General features: G+C 38.6%; 2 protein-coding genes across 9 annotated transcripts in view; one reads left to right on the forward strand and one right to left on the reverse strand.

Moving 5' to 3' along the window:
• The window catches only part of IPPK (inositol-pentakisphosphate 2-kinase), a 60,259-nt gene extending 36,094 nt beyond the window's left edge, over nucleotides 1-24,165 (forward strand). For all 4 annotated transcript variants that reach the window (XM_087744685.1, XM_087744686.1, XM_087744684.1 and 1 more), the window contains 12 exons: nucleotides 4,598-4,645; nucleotides 9,447-9,542; nucleotides 10,340-10,406; nucleotides 13,200-13,321; nucleotides 13,760-13,849; nucleotides 14,483-14,541; nucleotides 14,979-15,051; nucleotides 16,045-16,324; nucleotides 17,469-17,619; nucleotides 19,046-19,148; nucleotides 19,641-19,720; nucleotides 20,743-24,165. In XM_087744685.1, coding sequence (XP_087600811.1) covers nucleotides 4,598-4,645; nucleotides 9,447-9,542; nucleotides 10,340-10,406; nucleotides 13,200-13,321; nucleotides 13,760-13,849; nucleotides 14,483-14,541; nucleotides 14,979-15,051; nucleotides 16,045-16,324; nucleotides 17,469-17,619; nucleotides 19,046-19,148; nucleotides 19,641-19,720; nucleotides 20,743-20,968 — 1,395 coding nt within the window. In that variant the 3' untranslated portion in view covers nucleotides 20,969-24,165. The remainder of the gene's footprint in view (nucleotides 1-4,597; nucleotides 4,646-9,446; nucleotides 9,543-10,339; nucleotides 10,407-13,199; nucleotides 13,322-13,759; nucleotides 13,850-14,482; nucleotides 14,542-14,978; nucleotides 15,052-16,044; nucleotides 16,325-17,468; nucleotides 17,620-19,045; nucleotides 19,149-19,640; nucleotides 19,721-20,742) is intronic.
• Nucleotides 19,340-27,294, reverse strand: part of CENPP (centromere protein P) — a 161,202-nt gene continuing 153,247 nt past the window's right edge. For 4 of the 5 annotated variants that reach the window (XM_087744691.1, XM_087744693.1, XM_087744692.1 and 1 more), the window contains 3 exons: nucleotides 27,177-27,256; nucleotides 24,604-24,695; nucleotides 24,175-24,311 (listed from right to left, as the gene is read on the reverse strand). In XM_087744691.1, coding sequence (XP_087600817.1) covers nucleotides 24,190-24,311; nucleotides 24,604-24,695; nucleotides 27,177-27,256 — 294 coding nt within the window. In that variant the 3' untranslated portion in view covers nucleotides 24,175-24,189. Of the gene's footprint in view, nucleotides 19,435-24,166; nucleotides 24,312-24,603; nucleotides 24,696-27,176; nucleotides 27,257-27,294 lie in introns of those variants that run through there. The other variant, XM_087744690.1, reaches the window with a different exon arrangement.

Genomic DNA, 27,294 nt, shown 5'->3' on the forward strand with positions numbered 1-27,294 from the left:
TGTATATCGTGTGCCTTTTCAAAATAAATGTATTGACAATAGAGTATAGTAGACAGGTAGGTAACTTTGTGATTTAAAATTGCATATAGGGCTTACAAAAATACTGGTGAGTTTAGATACCACAATTTATGAGATGGTGTGGAGTGCGGGAGATGGGGGGTGGGCAGAGGGGTGGATTTCCTTTTGGGACTTAAAAAGTTGCTTCCCAAAGTGCCTTGGTTTCTACCAAGAGATCTTGCATGTGTGAACACAAGTTGGTAATCAGCTAGGTAAGAATCTTTTTCTAGTTATCCTGGGCAGTTGCAGAACTAGATGTTAGAGTAATGCTTTCCCTCTAGACAAAAACACTTAACACATGCTGTTTAGAATAATAATAGAGTAATAACAAATGATGTGAACCTGCTTATATGGAAAAGCAGAAGCTGAAGTGATGTTTCCTAGGCTTTATGTTTGGACAGGCTAATTCTTCATATTTTCATACAGAAGCTTATTTTAAAACCATGTGAGCTGAGGTGGTAACAGCAGAAGGAAAATACACATCTTTCTGTACTTCTAAACAATTTTACTAGCATTTGAGATTGATTTTGTACAAATTTTTCTATTTCTTTCACTGGCACCAACTCCTATACAGATTTTTTTAATAATGTAGCAAGAGACAGAAACCTGAAAAAACCCTCAGTGATGCAAACGAGGTTTTTCTCTGATGGGGAGTATCAAGATTATATGTTTGCCCCAACTGTATTTAACTTCTGAAAACTCTCCAGTTCAGGAGGCCTGCGTGGTAGCTTTATCTTATGATAATGAAGTTTAGAAGACATTTTTGGAAAATATAAGGCCAATATCAAACATCAATCGGTAGAGAAATAGATGTAAGCTTTTATCTTTGTTTCATAATGCTCCTTCTTAATCCAGAGTACCTGGATTGATGCCAGGCATATTTTGGCCTAACTACCAAGGATTACTTTGTTTTTGGATTTCACTAAGTAAGATTAAAATAATAGCTGTAGTAACTGCTTTGGAGAAGAAAAATTCTTGCAGATAACCTTCGTGGGGACTAAGACTAGCAAACTAAACTATTTTTACCCAAGATACATTAGGACAAGAGTTGTGTGTATGCATCCATGTGTTTCTGTGATGACAGTGGCTTCTTTGAGTGCATTTTCGCAGCCCCTCCCATAGCTTCTTGTCTCTTTATTGGCGACCATTAACGTCCAGTTATGATTTAACCCAAACAATCCGTTTATGATAGGGTGCTAAAGAAATGTTTGCCTTTCTTGATGGGACCTTAAGCTTAAGGCTGGAGTCTCAAAACGCTGTGGCTTGAGATAGTGCTTCTCCAGAGCACAGGCTTCTGCTTTTACATCGTCTCGGCAGCCCAGCGATTGTGGATGTGTTTTGAGAGACACAAGTTTTAGTATCCGTGTTGCTATCGTTTGTTTTCAGTTTTCTGTAACAATTGGAAATGGTTTTTGTTGTAGCCTTAGTGTGGTCCTGGACGCCAGTAAGAATGTTGTTTGTTATCTGTTCTCAAACTGCTGTGCTCTCATGTGAGGGTCTGAGGGTCACACTTAAATTCAGTATTTGGAGAGTAAGAGCAGTTGTGTTTGATATTCTGATGGCTTTTTTTTTTTTTTTTCAGTCTTTTGTCACTAACTGGATACTGAACATACTTGTAGAGAAAGGCCTGCCTTTAATAAAAAAAAAAATTGCAGACAAAATTCTTCCTTTGAATTCACTATTTTTCTAGCTTGTCTTGCTGCTTCAAAAGATGGGAAGCCACTTAATGTTTCATGTGTTTCATTTGCCTACCTTCATGCACGGTTTCTTTTTTTTCTCTGATTTTGCAGCCAGTTTTTTTCATCTTTTTGTCTGTATGGGACTATTATCCAATTAGCTAAACACTTTGATGGTAATAGTGCACTGATGGAAGTGGTGTTAAGCAGTGGAAGGCCTTACAGAGGTATGTGTAGAGAATGAAATTTAGGGGGCGTTAGGATCTAGTTGATCTAATTCTCAAAGTGCTAAGGAGTAGTGACAACCTCCTAAGAAATCTGTTCTGTTCTAGATTTGGGCCATTCTTTTGCATGCAGATAAGCATGTTACATCTTTGATGTTCAATCTGTAAATATAAAAAAAATCTAAGGCATTTAAGATAACTGACAAAAACCTCATGGTAACAACCACCCACGATATTTCCAAGTAAAGAATCCGTCAAGTGAATCAGTAATGCAATAGCATGAAAAATGTGGACCAGTATTTTCAGTGGTAGTAATTCTGAAGCAGTTGGCATCTTTGACATCTGATGAGTTAACCTTTGTACTGTGGCAGTATATTTGTGTAACCGTGTGTTGAATTGCACAGACGGATGGATCTAGCTGAAAACTTCCCCCCCAAAAAGAAAATAGTAGTTTGGTTTTTGTTTCACCCTTCCCCCCCTTAAGTGCATCTGTGAAAAGTTTTGTTTGAACTTTGCTCTGTTTCCTTTTGACATCTTTAGACAAGCAGTGTGTTCTTCTTTTGCCATATATCGTTTTGGTCATTTAATCCTAGCGTGCCTCTCCAGAAATGATTTGGTAATGAAAAAATACTGTGGTGAGACCTATGAGAGCAATTGGATTTTCCAGAGTGGTGGTTGGAAGCTTGTTGGCTGGGAGCTGATTAATAGATAAACATCTACAGCACCCTTGAAATACTACAGAATCAAGTTACTGAATTGGTGACAAGTGATGATCAGATCACTCCACCACTGATCCAGTTGTTTATGAATATTTAAAGTGGGGGATCCAAACAGTTGAAACACTGTGAAAATAACATACTGCATACACAGAGCGTACAGGCTCATCAGACCTGAGCACTGGTATCCATGTGTAGGTCATAATGGAGAAAAAGAGTAAGTGTCACCCAGCAATCTTGTCAAATCCAGGTGATTATAATTAGTGTTCAGTTTATCTGGTTTGTTGTTATTGCGACACTCATGCTGTTTAGATCTTGCAGGACAAGTTGAATCAAAATTCAGCTAAGTATCCTTTTACCTGAGAGTGTTTTCCAGATGTAGGTGAACTATGAGATTTATGCTGGCTTGAGACTTTTTAGATATTGAAGGGGCTGTTTCTGGGTTTCACTAGCAATGTCTGAATCCGAATCTTGTTTTGTTAGTATTTTGGATTACATGTTGTCATCTGTTTTGCTTTTCCCCTCCTGCTCTTTCTCTACATGTTAGTAATTGAAGATAATTGCAGCTGTCTCCCACTCAGCACTGTCCGGAGAGAGCTTTCAGCCCTGAAATATGGAATATATCTGGTGCTGTCATGCTATGGGAGGTTTTTTAATGGCAAGTCATTTGGTAGGGAAAAAGCTTAGATTCCATAAACCTGATGTGTAACGATGACATTTTGTCCGCATTATCTTTGTCAGGGAATCTGAGTGTTAGTACTTCTTTGGTAGTGCTTTAAATAGAATGCAGTCCTTTGTGTCTGGGAAAGGTCCAAATGGAGACACTGGGTGACTAAGAGGTAACTTCAGAGAAGAGCTGTTCATCTCTACCTACTGTGGTGCCCAGTTGTTTTTATCCACATCTTATCTGAATAGGCTGAAGTACATCAGTGGGAGTAAATATCCTGAACGTCAGATATTTAGACTGACTAATCTGAGGCAGGACTATGTGTTGTCTCGCCTAGTAAGGCTGCAGGTTCCTTAATACTATGTCAAATTTTGATTTTAATATAAAAGTGTTTGCCAGGTGTAATGGTTAATTTCAGCAAGATTTTATTGAGAGAAAGATACTTTAGGTGACTTCTGTGATGGAAGACACTCTTAATAGGCTTAAGGAGAAAGGCTTAATTTACTTCGGACATTTACAAAACATTTTTATCTGAAGTCTTAAAAATAAAGTCTGAGAAAGTTTTTAGAATTTGTGTACTTTGAAAATATGAAGGTTTTTGAATTGTTATGAAATTTGATAGAAATTGTAAAAATGACAAAAATTAGTAGTGGTTTTTTTTTTTGTTTTTAAGGTAAAGTATTTGGAAACCTGCTGCATTTGTCCCCGTGTTACATGTTTACTTTTTGGAAGTTTAGAAGTAGCAGGTTTTAGTGTTTATAAGTAGAGCTGTGTAGCTACTGCTGGTAACTGACAAGTGTCGTCTTAATATTTTGTACTGCTGTGCTGATACTCTAAGCAGATGATCTCTAAGTGGGTCTTCCCTTCCTTTTTTTTTTTTTTTCCCCCAAAGACCTTTGATGCAAAAATGATAGGCTGTTTTTCTGTTCATTTGATGCTGTGTTTTACCAGGTTTTTCAGAGCAGTGCTATAAGCTAAGGGAGTATTTTCCCACTTAGACTTGGTTACTGGAAGCACACAGTGGCTGCCTTGTTAAAGTGATGGCAAATCTGGGAACAGACGTTGATGTATTTGATTTCAAGTTGAGTGAAATAACCATCTAAAATGCCTATTTTGCTTTTCTCCCCCATCTCCCCCCCCCCCCCCCCCCCCAATCTCTCAGATGAGGTAAATTGGGGAATCAGACAATTGTGCTGTTCAGAAATAATGAAGTACTTAAATGCTAACGAAACCATATTCTTTCCTATCTTTCTTTAGCGCTGTGTGGTGCTGCGGTTTTTGAAGTTCCCCCCAAACCAGAATAAGGTAAGATTCAGTGTGTACTGTTGATAAAAGCCCCCAGGTAAGCTAATAACCAGTCTGAGGAGAAACAGGAAACCCATGAAAGAACTGTGACTGATAAGAGTAAGAATAAGGGCATGTTTTGAAATGTGCCTGTGTTTCAGGAGTTTTGGCAACAGGAGGAAATCTGAGGTCCTCTTACGTAACTAAGATTATGTGACTGCTGATATCAAGACCTTTGTGTGGGACAGATTGTTAAGACTGCAGTGTGTAGAAGGTACGGCTTTCTGTAAGGATAGCTGTGGCAACAGAGAAAGTGTTAATGTTGCATATGAACGTACGAGAGTGGGGTGATGTTGAGGAAGAAATGACAGTTTTACTGACTGTTGCTAGGTGGGACGGAAGAGGAACAGCACAGGACTGGTGTCATGATAAAGATCTGCTGTTGATTAGCTATTCAGTAGCTAAAAAGCCATGGAATTTGGACAAAAATATGAAATATTCGCAGAATAAGTTTTGTCAGTGAGTGATTTTAGTGTGCTGTCTGTTGCAAAAAGAACATGGTGGGACACAGTCTACCAGTTTATTGGACTGTGGCAGAAGGTGTTTCTGCTCGAGAAGGAACTGCAGTGATTTACCTTAGACTTGCTTTAATAAAGATAAAAAATGATCAAGAATCAAAGGTGGAGGGTAAAAGTGCAGTGTCAACACAGTGCTCCAAGGGAAAAAAAAAAAAAGAGAGCACAAGAGGCAGGAGCTTCAAATTCTGCCGTTTCCTCAACCTCCTGAGTAGTCTTTAGGGTGTGTTACCTGAGGGATCAGGGAAGGGCTTGAGTTACGGGAGCTTCTGAACCACGGCTTTGTAAGGTTCAGTGGCAGACTGTTCTGATGAGAAAGAAATATAAAAAGCATTACAGCTATACTGAGCGCTTGGGGGTGAGTGCTTAATTTTAGGAAAAAAGAAATAAGGATGACCGTAAACCTATAGGAAAGGCATTTTGCTTTAAATGAGGAAGATGAATTTGAAATGTATCCAGTTTAACAAGGGACAAAAGAGGAGACGTTTCTGAAGTAGATCAGAGGAAAGCAGAGGAAGGTAAAACCCATGAGCACAGTGTATGTACGAGTTATTTGATGGCCTTTCTGCTACTGTTTTACTTGAAAAAAAGTGTGGTAAAACTAAAGTGTGATTCAAGTAAGTTTTTGATCTGCTTATAGTGGCAGGATTTCAAAAATGTATCCTGTGCTTCTGTAGTAGTTCAAGATAATAATGTTTAGAGTTTTTATGGGCACAGGGAAGAACCCTGTGGATTGGAAGAAAGGAAAGCAGTGCTTATCTCAATTTTTAATGTAGCAGGGAGAATTAGACCACAAGTTTAAGTAAAAAGTAAGTCTGTTGCCGTTTATTTAACAAAACAAAACACTGAGTACCAGCCTTTTTTCCCCCTTTTTTTTTTAAGTCTGAAGAGATTGTTGCATAGTAATTGTTTTTAAAAAATTGACAAAGTATGACAAAGTCACAAAGGAAGCCAGGAAGTGACTTTTCACAGTTACCCACCACAGTGTTGAAGTCAATAATACTTCTCTGGACTGCTTTGGTATGCATGTAGTTTTTTGGATTGGGACAGCGAAACACAAGGAAAAAAAATCTCCTGGGCATGGTGTTCTGTTAGTATTTGAATGCTGGTCAGGTTATTAAATGTTTTTTTCCCTGCGTAATCAGATTAGTGAAATTGCTCAGAATCCTTCCAAGCATAGAGATAGATTGCAGTAGGTATTCCTGTGGGCTGTAGCTGATGAAGCACCAAGAGTTTGCTTTCTAGAAACTGTTAGCAAAATATCCATTCAGAGTTGCCCCAGACAGGCACACGTCTCTTCTTACTATTGTAGCAGCAAAAAGGCTATTTGTGGATGCATGCAGTGGCAGAGCGTACCTCTGAAAGCGTTTTAAAGTGTCTATCTAAGTTCATGCTCTGGATTGATAAATGCATACTGAGAGAAAGCTCCCCTGTTACATGGAGAAGTGCTACGTTTCGAGGAGAGCTGGCTGCTGGCCAGCTCCAGTGTTCTGTGTTTGCCTTGTATTGTGATTGTGTGGACTTTGTGACACACAATTCCTTTTGGCTTTGCTTTCTAAATAGAAGATTATGTAATTTGAATATATTTAATTTTTCTAAGGATTGATTTTTTTTTAAAGGATCAGTTTTTCTTGGAGCAGAACGGAAGATTAAATATTTTATCTGCAGATCTGTAAACAAGTCCTGGAGAATCAGAGTTTTGAGACAAACTTGGACGTAGCAACATGACAGCTGTAGAGGAGAAAAAGTTTTTTAGGTGTAGTCTGTATTTCTGACTAGTGCAAGATGAGTTAGGATATGAAGCGTTACATATCTGTGCATTACATTGTAGCTCATCCAATGTAAACAACTCTGAAAGAAGCAGTTGAAGCAAACTATTTTTCTAGTAAGACCCATACTGAAATTCGAATGTGGACAAATGCATCTCAGTCTCTTCTGCTTAACTCCTTTGGACAAGGAAAAGAAGTCTGGACGCTGCTTTGTACTTATACTGTTTGGTTATGAATTTGAGACTAGATAATCTAGTAGTTAAACAACATGGTGTTATTGCAAATTGTAATCTTATTGTTACAATTCAGTGTTTTAATGAAAAACACTCATAATCAATAATGTAATTCTGGGGCTTGCATTTCTTGAGTAGAAATTGCCAGGGAGTTTCACCTCTGCAAAGCAACTTCTTTCCTAGCCTGGAAGAAATGAAACGTAAGGGAGGATGGATACGGCATGTTTGCAGTCTGCTCAGGGTGGGAGCAGAGATTTCCCCAGCGGTGGTCTCCTCTGCTCTCTGGTCGAGAGGGGTGAAGGAGCTTGTGCTGCCAGCAGTCCTCTCTGAAGGACCTTGATGTGTTCAGCACTGGTGATGGGGGCACTGGCCTTCCTGGGAAGCACAGGTGGAGCAACACTGCTGCAAAATATCCTCTTGCATACCCATGTGGGTGGCCTGCTCGCACATCTTGTTGCCTATTAATTTTTTTTTTCTTAAATACACTTGTTTAGACCAGATGACTGCAATTGAGAAAGTTATTCAGGGATTATAGTGTGTTTTGTTCTAAGACTCAAGCAGTGGAAGGCTGCCTGTTGGGAAGAGACTCCAAGCTTATTTTGGCTCTCTTAAAAGGATACAGGGAGAGCTGTTCTGAGAAACAACTCCACATACAATATGCCAAGCATTTTAAAGAATAAGCGCTGTCCTGGCCTTTATAGAATGATGGAAATGCTGTGTAAGTGCTTTGGAAAAATTGTGTTTTTCCTACTTGCTGCAAAGGATTCGGTTTTTTGGTCAGTGCTCTGCATACTGAAGTATCAGTATGTAGTACGGTATGTTACTGAAGTAAGTGTGTAATAAGGTATATTACTGTAGTTTTCTCTCTGTAAAGCATTATTGCATATTGCCCTATTGTGTATTTCTGCTTCAGTCTGGAAAATGAATCCTGCTAGAGGAAGAATATTAAACTTGGTATGTAGTCTTAGCAGACTTGTGGTACAGTAACAAACTGTAACCTTTCTTAGTCTTACACAACTTGTGTAAGTTTGTTAGGTAACAAACCCTTCCGGATGGGGAAAAAAAAATAATCTCCCTATTACGATGGTATTATAAAACAAAGTTAGTAAGATTGTTTGGTTAGCGACAATCTCCTTTTACCTACAAATGTTTTCAACTGTTGTTGTGTGCGGTCTTTCCTCCTTTCTCTAGACTTTGTCGTTATGCGAGTGCTGTCCTCCTAGCATTTCATTTTTTCTTACTCTGCTCTGTTTATTTTTTTTTCCTCCTGCTCGTGTTGTTTTTCCTCTGATTTTCTAACTTGGACATGAGTGTTGCAGTTTCTCTTCCTCCACTGTTGCTCAATCCCAAGAGTGAATCTATACGGTTCAGTGCTTTATAGTGTACAGTGGTAGGCAAAGTAGTGTTTTTCCAGAAAATCTTTCTGTTAAAAAAGAACACAGGAGGTTGGGGATTGTCTATTGTAACAATAAAATACTGTGCAGAGAACCAGAGTACGCTGTGGTGCTGGGAGTGGGAGAATACGGTTGTAAAGCTTCTCTGCTACCTCTTTAATGAGCAGAAGTCTGTCAGTCAGACTGCACTAATGTTGCTGTCCTGCTTCTGGTACTACTCATTTAGCTTCCTTTCTTCTACAAGACAAAAATGCCAAGCTAGATAGAACTTTTGTGTTTCCTTATAGACACACAACATAAAATTAACAGAAGATGACATTATAGTAAGATTTTTCATTGTCTGGGGCAGGATTCAGCAACTTCTGTACCTGTTCATGCAGAGGTTTGTCATGTGGCTCAGTCTTTTAGGCCATTCTCTTCCACATCTCCAGGTGAAGTATTTTATAACACTCAAAGCCTCTCCTGCACTTCACCTGCTGGTAAAAAGGCATGCTGTGCATCTCTTTTTTACTATTACAGTTCTTTGAGCTGTTTTAAGAATAATGGTCAAAGACCAATGGTCTCCCCCTCTTCCACCTTTTTCATTTTCTCTGTCCTTTTTCCCCTGAAACTTGAGAAGAAGAATCATCTCTTCTGACCATTTTCCTGGTTATCCCAGCCTCTCAGAGAGCAGCAGGGAAACAAACGTAGCAGATGTCTCATGCATCTGTTTAATTTCAACGTGCACTGACCTACCAAACTCTGTACAGCAATTAAGCTACTTTGCTAAATCATTGACTAGTATGTGTATGTATTCTTGAGTGTTGTTTATCATTATTTCATAGTTAAATTACCATGTTTCTGTCTTCCAGACTTCAGAGGAAATACTACGCCATCTGCAAAACATCGTAGACTTTGGAAAACATGTCATGAAGCAGTTCTTTGGGGAGAACTATGTTCACCATGGGGTAAATGTTTTATTCTTATCACCATGGGGTAAATGTTTTATTCTTATCACCATGGGGTAAATGTTTTATTCTTAAAATAAATGGCTTACACGCTGTAAACACTGTAATCGCTTGGATCAGAACAAAGATGCTGCTCTGTGCTGATGAGGTGATTGGATTGTACTCTGTGGTTGGAGCTATTTCAAGCTACTAATGAGGAGTGGTCATTTCTGTGCCCTGCATAAGGTGAGAGGTGTGTGAGAGAGATATTTTTAGACTAACTGCAAAACAAGGGGAGAAACCTGGTTCATGTGAATTGTGTAGGTTTCTGTGCCTTTCTAGAGGTAACCTTTTTCCTTGCTACTCACTCTGTTCGTCAGGGTGGCCAGATCTAGTTAACTGAACATCAGATACCTGAGTGGAAAAGTTACACCTTCTCCTGGAACTCGAGTTACACGATTCTGCCTTGGAAGGGTGGGATGTGAGACATGGGATGGGATGAAACGGGACTCTTTCATTTGTGAAAAGGACAAAATAATGCAAGTTTCTTCACGCGCATTAAACTTGCACTGAAAATGCTCTTTTTTCATATATTTATTTAAATTAGTTCTTGGTTTCATAGTGGGGTAGGTATTGCAAGTGATTGCAGGTACAGGTCTTCATACAGACAGTTAATCAGAGGGAAAAGCTGCTGATTATATAGTTTAGTATACTGTTGTTAACATCCACTGAACTTTAGTATTCCATTTTAAGACCCCTAAACTGGATATTAATTTTTGTGCTGAAGTATATATATTTTTTTTTTTTTTTTTAAATAGGAAATTATTCAACTGCCTCTAGACTTCATAAGACAGCTCTGTTTAAAAGTTCAGCCAGAGAGGCCAGGTAAGTGCCAGGGATAGCATTAAAAAGGGGGCCTTCCTCAAGCTGTAAAGCATTGTACTTCATTATAAAGCAAAAAAGCATCATACCTCAGAATATGAGGAAACTTTTTTCAATATTTGGACAATGGTGCATTGAAAATTTGTTGTGTGGAAAAACAGGTGTGTTCTAGAATTAAAAATTGCATGTGATGCTAGTTTCATTAAATTAGGGAACAGGATCCTCTCTAAGCCTGTGTTTGTTAAATCTTGAACAAGCTTTCACCTTGCTGTGAAGTCCTTTACAAAGGTCAGTGAGGGAGGTGGAAGATGTGTGCCGAAATAATTGTTTCAATTCCATCAGTTTCTTCTGGACTGTGCAGCAGAACTTTGGAAGGAAGATAGTTTCAGAAACTCCCCACTAAATTGTCCTGTTTTCAATGTTAGCATTTCACTTGGGGCTAAGCATCTCATCTTATGAGTCATAGCACTCAAGCAGTGTGCAGCTTAACGTTCCAGCCTCTCACGTCTCTTTTCCTGATAGCTGGCATGTCTTGTTGTGAGGGGTTGCTGTGTTATAGGCTGTGCTGCCTTTAAAGTTTAATGAGCATCTCTGGGATATGGGGCTGTGCTTGATTTCTCCCGACTCTTACGTGGTGCTCTGGGGTCCCTGTCCAGCAGGGACAGGGGTGCAAGTACGCTTTTTCTAGTCCCCTCGGACGGGGGCGGGGATTGAAGGGGACAAGTGTGTGAAGTAAGGGGTGCATTGACCTTGTGAAACCTTTTGGAACATGCTGCAAGACTCCAAGTTTGGCAATCTCTGACGCGTTCAGTGTGAAGCGCTACAGAATTTGGTGTTGTCATTCTTAGTCAGTGCCACTTGGGTGCATCGTTCTTCATGTATGGCTGAAAGTACAGTGAGGTGTAAGCTCTAAAATGGGCAGAGATGATGTCCCTCATGGTGTGTTCATCTTATGTTCTCAGATGTTCTTGAGAATGGTCAGAAACTCCTGCTTTAGCAGAATTCCTTGAAGAAAAATGTGGTATTAAATTCTTTGGTAACTGTAGCCAGTACTTTGATGCCTTTGATCCAGGAAAACAATGAATTAATTTACATATAGTGAGCACAGGACACTCTGTATTGCTGACTTGCCCTCACCTTTTTGAGAAATGGTTTCTGGCATTGTGGAACTAGCAAGGAAAGTAAATAGTGTCTAATAAAAATTACAAAATTGATGATACTCTGGTGGAAGTGAATGATAGAATTTAGTTTTATTTCTTAAAGTTAAATTTTGTGTGTCCGCAGCTCGTGGGGATTTCTTTCAAGGAAGAAATGTGGTTGTGAGGAGCTGTCCCAAGTGGTATTTCTTGCTTTACAACAGCAAATCTCGTTGTTCATTTTTAACAGGAATTTTTTTAAACCTTGAGGGAAGAATTTCCCTTAATGTTACCTTTCACAATAAGTCTGTCTACCTTAAGAAGGAACTTGTCTAATACTTCAGATTTCTGTGTGTATCTGATTTGGTGAATGGCTTTCAGCTGAACATGGATGTACTTTTGCTTAAGTTTAGGAAAAGAAAACCTCAGTATTTTGTTGGAGAAAAAAGGTTTCTTCTTGCTCATCCTAGTGAAGCGCAGCATGTAATTGCAGGCTCGTGCCTAATGAAGCTTCTGAGATGATTCCCCTCCCCCCCCCCCCCCATTGCAATATATTTTTCAGAATGGACATTTTTCTTAGCAATGGAAGCTATAACTGAACACATCCATTCTGTATGTCTCTAGTAACGCAGATATCGGAAAATCCAGGAGTGTACATTGTTATTAAATTTGAATTAAAATCTCGCAGACCTTTCTCTGTCCTGTTACCTTTCCCCAATGGATGCGTGTGGGAGGGAGGTTATTTAAAGGCATTTATCTATGTAATGCTTCTTAATCTTAGTCTGAAACCATTTTGCTACTTCATTTCTTCTCAGGGCTGTTAATCTGGACTATATTAAAAAATGCTATTTTTAAAAGGGCGGTTGTAGCAGAGGAAATTCTTGTTCTAAGTTGTGAGCTTGTGAGGAGGGGGAAGCTAACTTTTGTTCCTTCTATGTTCCTTTTCACCTATTTATTATTTTGATGTAAGCACTGGAATGGCTAGGAAGAGACTAGTTCTCACTGAGAAGTGGTTCTTCAGCTGATTGCTTCTTATCAGTTTTGTTTTTTAATACAGCGCATCTGGATCTCAAACCTTGGGCAAATATTTTAGACCTTGAAAAAGCACTACATACAGACTGAGTTCAGCAAAGCCACTTGCAGGTTCTGTTTAGATTTACAGTTTCTTCTGAACAGTTTATGATATTCCTGCCAGTTTTCACAGATTCCTCTTGACTAGACTGAGGGATGGTAGTTCATGCAGCTTTAGTAAGTGAACATGAGATCACATCTTTGAATACAGTAATAAGTCTCTTTACCTGTTGTCGGCCAACTGAATGCGCTCCTTTGCTGTTTCAGGCCTCTCACTGCTATCTCTCTTGGCATGCGCAGGGAACCAGCCATTAAAAGCAGCTCGAGGCACTCTGTATGCCTATGACAGTTTTGAGGAAACTGAAAAGAGGTGTTGATAATGGGGAGGGCAGATGTATGCAGGTGCATAATTGGCTGAAGCCTGCTAAACTGGGTCCTGTCTAAGTTTGTTCCCAACCCCCCACCTGGTGAACAGGGTAACTACAGAGTGAAATAAATACTCATGCACCTAACTTTCTTGTTTGTGTTGTGTTGTGTTTTTTTTTGTTTTGTTTTTTGTTTTTTTTTTTTTTTTTTTTGTTTTCCCCAGAGTCTCGCTGTGATAAAGATATGGACACTCTTAGTGGTTATGCAATGTGCCTTCCTAATCTTACCAGGCTGCAGACGTATCGTTTTGTGGAACACCGGCCAATCCTCTGCATAGAGATTAAGGTATTGAATAGGAGAAGGTCCTTCTGGGGGTTTTGTTTGCATTTTTTAAGCACATATTAACCAGAGCAGTTTCAAAGGAATACAGCAGTGGGATAAGGCAGAGCTCATCGCTTTCACTGTGACCCATAGGATGAAATATCTCCCTCCCTCTTCCAATTCCTGATCTTTCAAAACTTGGGAAATTCCCAGGTATTACTAGGCCTGTTGTAGGCTACAGCAGTTTTGTGTGTCCTTCTTCTTAAGGGAGGACTCTAAAATAATTGGAAATAACATACAGTGACATATGTTAAGCTTTTAAGTGTTGGATGTTGACTGTGGGTGTTTGTTTTTTTTTTTTAATTTTCCTTTAACTGGAAAGATTTGCATATTGTGTGCCCTTCTGTTTCTATAAAGAAGTACATTCATATTTATAATCTTTTGTTTGTTTGTTTGTTTTAGCCAAAATGTGGCTTCATTCCTTTTTCCAGCCATGTTTCACAGGAGATAAAGCACAAGGTGTGTCGTTACTGTATGCATCAGCATCTAAAGGTAATTTTTTTTTTTTTTTAGGAGTCATCCTGCTTCCCTTTGATTGCACTGTGCTTTATTTGCTATTCCAGTCTTGCTTTCCTGTTGAAACTCGCATGTTGTTGCTTAAACCTCTGATACTACTAAAGATAGTAGGTGGATACACATCTGAGTTGCTGGGTGTGAATCTGTTTGAGAGATGGAATGAGTTCTGTGGGAAGCTGGAAGCAAAGAAATACAAGATTAGTCTTTGAGGACTATTGATGCTGTTGATTGGGTAAACTCCAGTCTAATTTCCTTTCAAGTACAGCTCACCAAATGCATGGTGGCATTCCGTAACTTATAACAGCATGTAACGCTCATGGAATTCATTTGACTAATGTCCATTATGTGTGTCTGACATCATGTAACTGTGCCTTACTGTAATTTAACGTGACCTTTCTCCATGCTTTCCATTTGTGAATGCGATTTGAGTGACTTGAGCTAAATACGACGAGGAAGGCCCCTGCTAGTCATGGATTGTACGTTCAAAGGGTTTTAAATGCCATAGGACTCCTGAAGACAGGATGTTAGTGCCACACACCTGACTGTTAAAATAACTGTGAGTAGTTATTCCAGAAAGTGATTAACAGCAGTGGTGTGGGTTTTCAACAGGTAGCGAATGGAAAATGGAAGCGACCAAGTAAATATTGCCCATTGGATCTCTTCTCAGGGTAAGGAAGCATGTGACTTGTGATTCTATGTTTTTGCCAAAAAATCAGTGAAATCAGATTTCTTTCTCAGATTACTTTGAATTTCACTGTATTATTAAGGATGATCAATGCCTGCTTGTCTGACTTTTACAGCGGATATTACTGGTGCTATATACCTCTTTACGCCTATTTCAGGAATCAGAGTTGCTTATTAATGTACCAGTGCCTTTTGCTACATAGCATGAAACCCAAGAGCTGTTTCCTTTACTCAGATTTGAAGTTCTAATTGCAAATAGTCACTTTGTCTTTGCAGTGATTTCAGCATGAGTAACAGGCTTAATGAGCGCGTTCTCTTCAGGTGCCCAATTCTGGTTCCATAGAGCCCTCCAGGCATGGGTGTAAACATCTAAAGGCTGAGATAAAACATTCTTGGATTTATTTTTTTTTTTTCCCCCTAGAAATAAACAGAGAATGCACTTTGCTTTGAAGAGCTTATTACAGGAGGCACAGAACAACTTGAAAATATTTAAGGTAAACAATCAAATCTCTCTGCTTGCTTTTTTTTTGCCTTGGCTTTTAAACAATTTGACTTCAGCATCTGAACAGTCAAGATCCTACTTCAAACCTACCTAATCAGCACCATCGCTGTTGGACCCCACCAAAAGATGAAAATAGGAAAATTCTTAGTTAGATTTCAAGTTAGGACAGGTAAGTAATAATTTTCCAGAACTACTTAGTCTGAAAGAATAGCCAAGGAACAACTAATAGAAAAGGGCTTTTTAAAGATTACCAGAGTTTTTAAAACATTATGTGCTTCTTCAGGAGGAAGAAGATAGAGAACTTTGCATGTTGCTGCAAATATTTTTAGAAATTACTGCTACAGCATTCACGCAAGCCAAATGCACGGCGTACCTCATTGAGGAAGTAAAAAGTTACCTTTTCTATGAAAGTAATGTAGGAAATATATAAAGCAGTAACTGATGGCTTATGCAGATTTTCAGATTAATTCTAGGAAATAGGATTCTTTACAACTTATTTCCAGTATTAAAGCAACTATTTGAATTACTTAAACTTGTAGGAACTGTCCAATTTTTTCAATTAGTACAGGTAACTATCACACCTTTTACTGTTCTTCTTTTATAGCCCTCCGTTTTCCAATTTAGCTTTTAAAGATAGTTTCACGAGATGCTTTTTCATTATTGACATTATTCAGAAAGAAGCGATAGGAAAATGTGCGAAGTATCAGTTCACTTTTATTATTCTGATCAGTTACAGTTGATTAAGTCAAGTGCTACTTTGCCAACTTAAACGGGCTTTTTGGTCCTAACTCAGAGGTTGTCACCTGTGGTATCTGATTAAGCTTGAGGGCAAATTTGTAAGAGATTGGGAATGCGTGTGTTTGTATGCAGACTGTTATACTAATACACTTTTTGTGCTATGTGTCTTTAAATCTGATGCTTTGATTAACTAAGTACAAATAACTCGATTTAATGACATGCCTAAATCCTTTTTTCTTGTTTGCAGAATGGGGAACTAATTTATGGCTGTAAAGATGACCAGGACTGTGTCTCTGACTGGAATGAACTTGCTCGTCACTTAAAACCTTTCTTTTTTCCTTCCAATGGGTTGGTCAGTGGACCACACTGTACAAGGACAATTATTAAAGAACTAATCCACGTTATAACTATGACGCTACTAAGTAGTACTGATGCCTGCAGGGCAGGTGATATGAAGACAGTTCCCATTTCACAAGGAAGAAGCTACTGTGAAGCAAGTGCTTTTAATAAGGAGCTAGTAAGAAATGGTAAGAAATAATTTCTTGAGCACTGTCAGTAATTAACTGTTATCACGTAATGATTCAGATCTTTGCCTCTCATTTGCTGTTCAATACTGATAGGAGAACGGAAACAGTGGAGTTCTAGTGACATTTTAAAAATTAGTTTGGAGCTGCCTAACTGCTAGATAATTGTTTTTAATATGACCTTGTAGTGAGCACTGTACCTAATGACAGGGATAAAAATAAATTCAGAAGGTGGTGGAGGAAAAATGGAAGAAAATGCCAATTTGAGCTGATAACCATCACAGGTATTTCAAACAAGTGGGGAATTTTTATGTTGTATGTGATGAAGTCTGGCTGCTTTGGTTGGTTTGTTACATGACACCTGTTTCTTGCCTTTCCCTGCTCCTCCTGTCAGCCATCACCAGCTAGGGTGTAGCTCATTTTGTTTTCTTCTGCTACTCCACTCCCGGTAAAGAGAAAGGTATGAATACTGGAGGGAAAAGAATTGGGAAGTGAGAGTTGGAAAACTGTAAATCAATCCTGTTAATTCCTCAGCGCGTAAGTTTTGTAAAGCTCTGATTATTCAAGATGCTGCTAAGTATCCTAATTACACAAACAGTGTGTTTCTTTCTCTGCTTTTGAGGAAGATCTTTTTCATTGCTGGTTGGTTTTGTTCTATCGTGTGGAGAAAGAGCTATCTTACAGAAATTATAGCAAATACAAATCCATTTATATTATATTAAAAAGAACTGATATCCGAAATGCTGAATTACTTTTTGCCAACGGTTCATACTGTTGAAAGTGAATTTGTGGTGGCTTCACTCATGAAAAATTTCTCTTGTAGGCTCAAACAAGTAGATTGCAATGGAAGTGTGTGGGGTTTGGGTTTTTTTTTTGAGTAATTTCTAGAATTGTATGCCAGGTGTTTTATTCTGCAGTCAAATATGTGCTGTTTAAATGTGCAGGTAAGTACATGCAGCTGGCACATTAGTGTTTGGAAACTGAAGTATTTTGTTTTGTTTGTTCTCTCCCCCCCCCCCCCCCCGCCCCCCGTAAATTGGTCTAAAGAGTATTTGGATTTGCTTTGTGAACATGCACATGTAATGGCAAAATGAAGCAAAGGTGACACTCATGTCTGCCTTATTTGAAAATAATTTTTTTTTTCTAGGTAAACATAAATTGGAAAGCTCTGGCTTACCGAGGGGTTGTCTCCTTTATAAAACCCTTCAGGCTCAGATGCTTGACATGCTGGATATTGAAGGACTCTATCCTTTGTACAGTAGAGTTGAACAGTACTTAGAGGAATTTCCTGAAGAGAGGTAAGACTTGATGGCTTATATTGTATACAACCTTCCTTCATGGTATTGCATATTCTGAATTTCTAACTTGAAATGCCAGATAACATAAAAGATGAGTTTTATTGTTAAAAATTTTGATGTCAGTCACTTTGACCTGAATTTTTAAGTCATGAGTATGGGAAGTTCATAACAGGGTAAGAGAGAAAATGCCCCATTCCTTAGTAGTGGAGGTTGTATATTTGAGGAAAGATAAAGTAAAATGGATGGTTGGTTTCTGCTGCCTCCAGTACCTGCAGAGCTAGGACTATGTCTGCAGCAATAATGATATTTTTACAGTCATTCTCAAGTCTACATTGGCCTACCTACAACCTGCCCTTTAAAACCCTGAATTTGGTATGCAGCAGCAATCCAGCCTGTGCCTGCAAGATCTTACAGAAGGTGTGAGTGGGTCATGGCCCAGTATCTGCTGTTGTCCAGCCTGCCCTTGTTGCGTGACGAGAGCAGCTCCAAAAGCCAGGTTTTAACCCACATGACAAGTCATCAAATCGTACTTGAGGCACAAGAAGCTTTATCTTACGGTATTTCTTGCTTGGTGAAGAAATACTGGGCATTGCAAGCTGCTACGTTTGTTCTCAAATAAAGCTTATTAGTTGTAATAATAATCGCTACAAAAAAAACCCTTGACTTGGATGCTTCTTGCATTCTCGGGCTGTAATTTGCCTGTAATTCTGTCTTTGCTCACACGAGGGCATGCTGGCTTCACTTGCAAGACATTGCTGCTTGTGCTCCTTCAGCTCCCTTGGACTCCTATTGGAGTTGAAGGGTTATCTTATGGGCAACGGGTTGGCCTTAAGTTCTGCTTAAATCACTTGCAGTGTGGCTTACTTGTATATTTATATATTAAATAGTTTAAAAATGTATTCGTTCAACTGCGGGGTGTTTGTGAGCTGCAAACCCTGCTTTTATGGGTTCAGCTTTTCAGCAGGAGTTCAGTTATTTAACATGGGAAGGAAGGAGGCTAAATAAACCATCCCCTTGTTAGCACACATTCTGAAGCTGGGGGCAGAGCAGGGCCTTGTCAGATAAGTGTATACCCCCAATGTTTCCAGCAAGTCTCCACAGTGCTCTGGCAAACTGTTACGAATTCTGAAACTTACCTATTTTTGCAAAAAATACTGTTCCTGTAGTGATGCACAGGTGGCAGTAGATTAAGAACGATTCATCTTAAAAAAAACAACCAACCAACCAACCAAACCTTAAACAGGATATCTTAAGTGACGTGAGAGTAATGGAGACTGGTCATAGTGTTAGACCTCAGGATTAACCTGTTGCCATGGTTATTGGTGTTATTGTTTATTCTGAGTATCTGGGCTGCTGAAGAAAGATCTCGCTGAAAATCACTAAATCATCTTGGCTGTCTGTAAATCTTCTTTTAAAATTTATTTAGAAGTACGTTACAGATAGATGGACCTTACAATGAAGCATTTTATGAGAAGCTGCTAGATCTTTCAACTGAAGATGATGGGACAGTAGCATTTGCGTTAACAAAGGTACTTTTCCTGTGCATGTTGTTGAAGCTTATTTAGTCCGTCAATTTTAATAAACACCTGTCTAATGGAAACAGATGGATAGCATGTTGGCATCACCGCTGGCTTGTCAGATGTCTGTATGGTTAGAGGTCTTAATTGTGCTGGGGTGTATCGTGATAGCAGAAGCAGTTAAAAACAAACATGTTTAGAACCACTTTTGGAGAGAAAAATAAAGCTGGTTATTTCCTTTCTAGACTGAGGAAGCATTTGCATGAACTGGTGCTGTTTTGGCCTTCAAGAAAAGTATCTGTAGGAAATAAACAAGATTCTTATACAGGATGCTGTAAAACCACTTGCTCCTGCTAACAATCTGTTATAGAGATAATTTCCAGCGCTTAATATACCAACATACTAATACGCTGAGTATACTAATGCCTTTTATAAAGAACAGTACGCTTTACTAAGGCAAATACAAATATAATAGAAAATTCGTGTTATTTTTGTGTTGTATAGGTGCAGCAGTACAGAATAGCAATGACTGCTAAAGACTGCTCCATCATGATTGCCCTTTCACCCTGTCTACAAGATGAATGGTAAGAGAGACCTGCTTTTGAATGACTCCTACTAATTTAGAAATGGAAGATGTGTTTGCATAGTTCAGTCAATTCAAGTAACTTTAAAAAAAGTAGGGTTTTTTTTGGGGGGGGTGTGGGGTGTGTCCAAATACTTGGCTGTGAGCATATTAATAAGGTAGAGTTCTGATTTAAGACATTTAGGTCAGAGGTCTGTTTCTGAAGTTTTAAGTTGATAAAGAGGGTTAAGGTTTTATATTTACTCCTGTCTTGACATTTGAATTGACTGTTCGTAGTCAGGTACAATTTTTCTGCCTTGGCATCTTCATATGAGAGATTTTTCAAGATGAGTTGCCTTTAACTGCCTAATTAGAAAACAGAAGTCTTTATTAAGCACATCAGTGAAAACAAGGCAACAAGCAAGAGGTGACATCTTTCACTGTAAGGCAGGCAGCTTTGCCACAATATTCTAGTCTGCTCTTACGTGGGCGAGTTTGCTTCACCAAAGTTGTGTTATTTTTAGAGAATATTGTTTTCTGTGTTTGCCCTGCAGTTCTTGAATGAAATGTTCATGAGGGAGATGACTTGTACAATGGTTGACTTAATAAGTCCGCCATCCTTCAGTATGCGTGGACACTAGATCTGACACTAAGTTTGTATTACCTTGAACCTAAGTAGGAGTTGCAGTGATTCTTTCTGGTTCTGCTAGTTAATAAGGGTATTGCTTTGTATGCATATCACCTAGAAACAGATTAGAATTACTAAATACAAAGACACAGTAATTAAGAGTAATGTTTTGACTTAAGCTGTGTGGAAGCTGAAAGGAAAAATGACTGGAAGAGGTGCCAGCAAGGTCACTTTAAGACTAGTTAAGCTGGAGCTATAGTTTCCTAAATGCTGCATTAGCTGAAGTTTATTTTCTTAGGCTTTCACGAAAGTTCTAAGATAAACATTAGAGTCACTTTTGCAAGGGGACTCAGGACACACAAATGAAAAATGTTAGCTTCAGTGACTCAGATGTGCAATACGCTTTTGTTTTCCAGCTCTGAGCAGAGACCTGTGGTACTAACATCCAAATCAAGATTCACCTTTTCTGTTTCTGTCCTGGACCTCGATCTAAAACCATATGAAAGCATTCCTCATCAGTACAAACTTGATGGCAAGATAGTAAACTATTATTTGAAGAATGTACAGGCCAAAGATGACCCAGTTATGTCCAGTCTCTTCAAGGAGAATGAAGACTGCACATTAGTTCTCCATAAAGTGTAACCATTTCCTTAAGGTTATTTTTATTCGAGCACATTAGAAAGTGAAAGATTAATGGAATACAATTATGGTGATTTTTTTTTTTCTATTGTGTTCAGTGCATTTTTCAGCTGTGAATGTTTTTGCTTTAAGAACTGGTTTCTAACTGGTATGCCTTTTCAAAGACATGGAATAGCACTAAAACACGCATTTGCTATATAACCTTAATGAATGTATTTAATATGACAGAACAGATAATGTGCCATACCTTGGAACTAGAGGACAGATCAAATTAATACTAAAAGTCTGCTTCCTTAGAATTGAAAGAGCACAGAAGTAAACGTTTCCTGAAGTATTGCACTAACATAGAAAGCCTAATTACTAATAAGAGAATTGCCTTGGAGCTTGTGCTTTGAGTCTCACTCATACCTACTAGGAAGGGAGAATGCTCCGACAAAACCTAATATAAAACTTTAGCATTAAGTCCACTGAAAATACAACTGAAGTGGCGACTCAAGTGTTAACTGATCTATGGAACTACCATGTTAGTGCAGAACACTCTTAAGTACTAATGCATGAGATTAAGAACACCAGACTGCCTCCAGAAGTTTTGTGATTACCTTGTATCTACCTAAAGCTTCTGAAACTTAAGTGAAAAGGGTTAAAGGTAAGCATCTTTGAATTTTATATGATAGCTGGGCTTAACTCGTCTGACATACTGGTCTTTTATTTTCTATACATTATATGCTGCTATTGAAGGTGAAACCACAGATCGCTCTTACCTAATTTAAATTGAGCTGTAAGAATAATATATTCTGAGTTTTACAGATTATTTCAGGTCTTTCAGAGTGTGTCAAATGTTGGCATTATTTCACTGATATCCCACATACTCTGTAGCATGAGCAGCTGCTTTCAGGCTCATTCTTTTTCAGTGACACGGAAAAAAGGAGGCAGTATCTGATTTTTCTGAAGCTGCAGGGGGTCACTTACTTTCTCATGGTGAGTACTGGAGCTAAGCTTGTATCACTACTTCAGCAATTTAATGATGGCTTTACTTTGTAAACATTGGCATGTGCAGCTGAGGTCTTGTGAGATGTTGCAGTAAAAGCCATCCTCGAGGAAGATCCTGAGCTGGAGCCTGAGGATATATTCAAAACTGAGGGTGTATGATAAAATCTACAGACACTTTTCCCATACGCTTGTGGATTACAGACCCTGAAATGTGTAGAGAGATGCTATTCAAGCTACAGTGACCAGCTGTTACCTGGATACAATGTGTGCTTACTGGTAATGTTTTTCAAAATTGTGTAGGTTAACATTTAAAAAAATATATTGGGATCTCAGTGTAATGTTTGAATTGTTCCATTTTACCTGAAATTCAAAAAGCAAAACCAGAAAACCCTGTATATTGGCACAACTAAAGGAAGAAATATGAGCTGTAGAGTAACACCACTCATAAAGCAATAGAACTTTGCCATGGGCTGTGACCCGCGTTGGCAATCTCTTGTGTTCCACTTCCAGGTGACAGCCTGTCTTTCTGGGATAGGGTCGTGGTCTGCTCTCACTGAAATGTGATACTACAACAGTGCAATAAGCTGGTAGTTGACAGTGGTAATAACCCCTTCTTTCCAAAGAAAACCTGGGGGGAGAGAGATCTATTTTTAAATCCAGAAATCCTCCAACTGTTAGGCAAGAGTAGGAAGGAAGGACTATCCACAGCTGGAAAGCGTTCAGGTTTTTATGCTGTAACTTTACACACATTTCATGTGCAAATAGAAGTGTATGCGCTTGATCAAACAGTTTCATGTTCATGCAAGAAGGAGCTAAAGATGAAATAAACTAAAGGTTACATAAAACTAGCTAAACCAGTAACATGTCAGTGGATAAAGTAGCAATGAATTTTGCCTGTCTGCTGGATTCCAAACTTGAAATTAGTCTGCTTTATATCTAACAAGATATTTTATTATAGAGTTGCTGTTAATCAAAACTTAATCCTGGCATTGCTCAGCTGTAGCTTCTGACAGAAACCAAGCTGGTCTGTCAGTTTTTCCTGACCTACCGGAACAGCAGGAGACTATTTCAGTGATCAAATAGTGGGTTATTAAAATTATGGTATTATAAACAGACTGTTGCTTTAGTTCTTGGTTTCTCCACCTATTTCACCATTGCTCTAAAATACTTTGTCATAACTTATAAATGGAGCAGGCAGTTGTACTGCTTGCATAGTCAGAGCAGCTGTGGACTTGAAAAGGAAGTTTCTTAATATTACTTGAGAGTCCACAGTTTGTGTTTCTGGCCCCTTTGATTCCAGGAACAATAACTGTTGCTCCTACCTAAGAAGGAAGTGACTGACTGACACTTGTAAGGTTTGGTTGTGATAGCTAGTGCGGAGCAGGAACTCTCACGAAAAATACTGAAAGTTCACAAACGAGCTGATAGTACATCTGGTGGAAGTGAAGGAAGATTACAAGACATCTGTCTAATCTGTTTTGTTTCTTCAGGGATGAATGTATGAAACGTGATGCTTTTGTAAGGCGTTACCTACTAGAATTTCCCCCTAGAAGTAGGAAATCAAAACGAAGTACTGCAGTGAGCAGTAGTTAACTTGCCCATCTCTCTTTACAGAAGTGTAACGGTCCTTTCTTGTTTAGCTTAATGCTGTCTCTACTCAACACATTGTGGAAAAAAGTTACTTCATACAGTTACCTTTTTTTTTTTTTTTTTTTTTGCATAGTATGTCTTTGAAATCTTCAAATTGTCTACTTCCACTCTAATTTAATGAGAAAGCTATTTAACTCTCTGTTCTAGGAGTCTCTTACTGTTCTCCTGTCATTTTAAAATCACTGTACTTTTACAGAGCTGTGAAATGAAATGGATTTTTATGGACTTGATTAATTTTGACAGTGCATGATCTTTTAACACTTTCCAGGTATCTAGAAAATGTTAAGAAGATAAACCACTCTGGTACATTAATGATTCAGAAAGATAAATTTATAATGAAATCACTCTGTACATGTAACTATTTTATTTGGCATTTTTGTATTTAAATGGCTGTATTTATTTTCATGTCATGACAATTTATATATAACGTGCCATAACTGTACAGATAGCATGTTTTATGAGTATGGTTTCTAAATGGAAAATAACTTAATGTTTATATTCAATAAAATTATAGACTGTGTAACACAATATCTTAATTAAAATTACTTTTGAAATTGCTACCTGTTGTAAGTAATGCCTGGTATTCATTTTCCCAAGCCAACCACTTTGATCAGATTCTCGATAGCTGTCTCAATCCCAAACAGAAGCAGCATGCTTCGGAAGCGGGCAGGTGCACTTTCAGTAGTTGCCATCTTCTGCTCCGAGACTGCAAAAAAATGTAACAGTGAACATTATTTTCAGAAAGCTGCACTATTACTGAAAGTAGCTGTCAGCAATTGCATTTTTGGATAAAACAGGTTACCTGCTGTCGAGAAAAGGAAGACATACTTGTTTTGGTAAGCCCTTTTAAATTATAGACGAGGTGAAGCTTAGCTGCTTGCTAAATTGGGATTTGTTTGCCTGGTTGGGCTCTGCAAGATGGATTTCCTTTTTATCTAAAGAGATGTTGCCGTTCTACTTGAAAGCTAAGAACCGGTCTCTGAAGTGAATGACGTTACCTTGCTCTGGTACTTTAGTCAGAAGGTCTAGAACAGGCGTAGTTCTCCCTTCTTCATCGATGTGTATCTTCCAAACGATCATTAATTCAAACCTGTATCATGTGCACAGAAAAGTCAGTTAAGTGTTAACTAGGCAACTGTCTTTAAGGTTTCTTCAAAGCAGAAAGTACAGTATTCAGGAGGTTTACACTCAGTATGTCTGAAACAAAATTCACCTCAGGTCATGCAACTTGCCCATCTCTGTATTTGAGAATCAGAAATGCTTGTATTTTGAACCAAGGAAAACCAGTAATCTGCTGACAAGGAAAGGTCATTACTACTTCATTTCCAGGTACATTCAAATTTTCAACCTTGAGCATTTTTTCCTCTGGTTCTTGTCATTGTCTCGTATGAATGGTAAGTTTCCATGGAACAGCGGTAAAAAGTAAGATACAAAAGAAAATGAGAAATAGCGTTTCCCTCCCACTGCTCCTTTCATAATACCTGCACCCTGTGGTCAGGTATTGCACTTGGATACAGCATGAAAGCAGAGGAAAATGGTTTCAGAAGTGTTTGTGTAAATAGCGATGTTCAGGGTTTGGAATAAGGTCCACTCCAATATTTTGTTCACGGCCTTTTTAGAATAATGCACAGGGATAAATCTATCCAAGGCCTAGATTCCTGCCTTTGTTTGATTTTAATTAAAAAAAAATATAAAAACATCTTATCCATCATTACTCCTTCAAGAGTGTTTCTGCAAGGGTAATTATTATTTCCAGCTTTTGCAGTGGGACAGGATGACTACACCATAATACTAAGTGAACAACGACGCAGTTGGTGTCTGCAGGGGGAGAGTTTTTCTGGTCAAGTACACAGGGATTACGCTAGAACAACATTCATAGCAGATCTGCTGCTTTATAACATCCCCTCTGCTTTACTGTACCTTGCATTCCTTTCCAATCCCTGCTTTTCGGAGTATTCCTTATTGAAAGTAAGGTTTTCCTAATCCAGAGCTGGTAGGCACAATAACAAGCCATTACGAGGAGGAAGCTCCTTTTCTCAGTGCTGTTTGCTCAATCACAACTGTAAAAGTTTCCTTTAAATACAATTTGTCAGCCTTTTGCCACTTCGTTGTCAAAAACTGAGAATTTGTGCACAGCTTGTTCTGGGCTTTTGCAAACAAATTAATATGCAAGTGTATTTGTCTACCAACCCACTGAAATGATGTTAAAATTCTTATATTTCATGATGGTGAGTGAGAGGGAATGTGTAATGGAACTTGGCACCTGTCAACATGAAGAGAGACTGTAAAATAAAGCAGCTTATTTTCTAACTGTGGTAGTCTAACAATAATTCATCTCACCAACCCAGAGTTAAAGCATTTAGTTTTAAATGGCAGATTTGGCACTACACTCCCAAGGCATCCCTATCTATTAGGGTTTATTTGCTAGTTTCACAAACATGATGGAGGGAGCCATGCTTTATTTCCAGTTGTTTCCGTATAAATTAATACATTAATACATGTTACAGTGAAGATGGTCTGATCTATTCACAAAATAGTTACTTTTCTTGGCCCTTACAGAATTCCTGGCAGTGATAATTATATTGTCTTATGTGAAACTGAAAGGATTTTTTTTTTACTCAATTTAAAAACCCAAACCTGCCAGAACATGTCTAGCAGGGGCCCCAAACAAATCCCCCATGTATGGTAGAATAATAGTAATAAATGGCAGTGAAATGATCCTCTGCTTCACCTGATTTCTTTCTAAAACAATGGAAAAATATAGCTGCAGTTGCTGTTGGTAATATGGTAACTGCAATTTTCTTTCCATGAAAGAATGGAAAGACGACCCAAGAACTGCGCTTTCCTTCAGTGCTCATTGCACCTCCTACCACAGAAGAAAGTATGAGCTGTAATTGACAGGCTGCCACACTGGCCTTCGCCTGCGAGGAGGAACGAGCTCCTTTGGTCAGGCCCAGGGGTGTAAAATCCTGCCTTATCTCAGAGAGGACGGTTGCCAGCGGCCCGCCCTGTCACTGTAAGAGGGGTGTTGGCCTCAGCATCTGCTCTGCCCATTGCTGTGGTTGTGTAATGCAGAAAGAAAACCAAGATGGAACAAATCCAGTCAAACCTGACGTGTTTTCTGATGTGCTAGAGGGAGGATGCATCCCACATTCCTGAACTTTGAATTTAGACTCTTCTTCATTGTAGCATGAGCTTCCAAAACCAAGACAGTAATAGATTTTTTTTTTCTTAGAATGCAAATGAAAAGCCTGCTAGAGCCCTTTATTTTTTTCCATCCAGCTTTTTAAAAGAGTGGGTACACAGAGTAGCATTGACTTAATCTAACAAGGCCACTGCGCGCAGCATGTACATACATTTTTGGGTTTTTTTGTTTTGTTTTTTCTCCTCGTCTTTTTAATGTGTGGTTATAGCCCTAAAATGTAACACACATCATCTAATCTCTGTGTTAAGAGGCGTTCTAAAGCAAAGAGTGACTTAATGTTCAAGCAGACCGGTTACGTATAGATTGTCAATATGCTTTTCACAATCCTTTATCTGCATAAATCCAGAAATGTATTTATTGGCTTACCCAGAAATTTTGGGGTTCCTTAGAATGATATAATCTCCCAGCAGTCCTTCCGGAAGGGTCACAATGTCAGGATATTTGCCCTGTGAATAAACAGGTTCAAAAGGGTGTAAATTAGGTC

The sequence above is a fragment of the Nipponia nippon genome, unplaced genomic scaffold (assembly GCF_047370975.1).
Source record: "Nipponia nippon isolate SJK-2023a ecotype South Korea unplaced genomic scaffold, ASM4737097v1 scaffold_9, whole genome shotgun sequence".
Classification (NCBI taxonomy): domain Eukaryota; kingdom Metazoa; phylum Chordata; class Aves; order Pelecaniformes; family Threskiornithidae; genus Nipponia; species Nipponia nippon.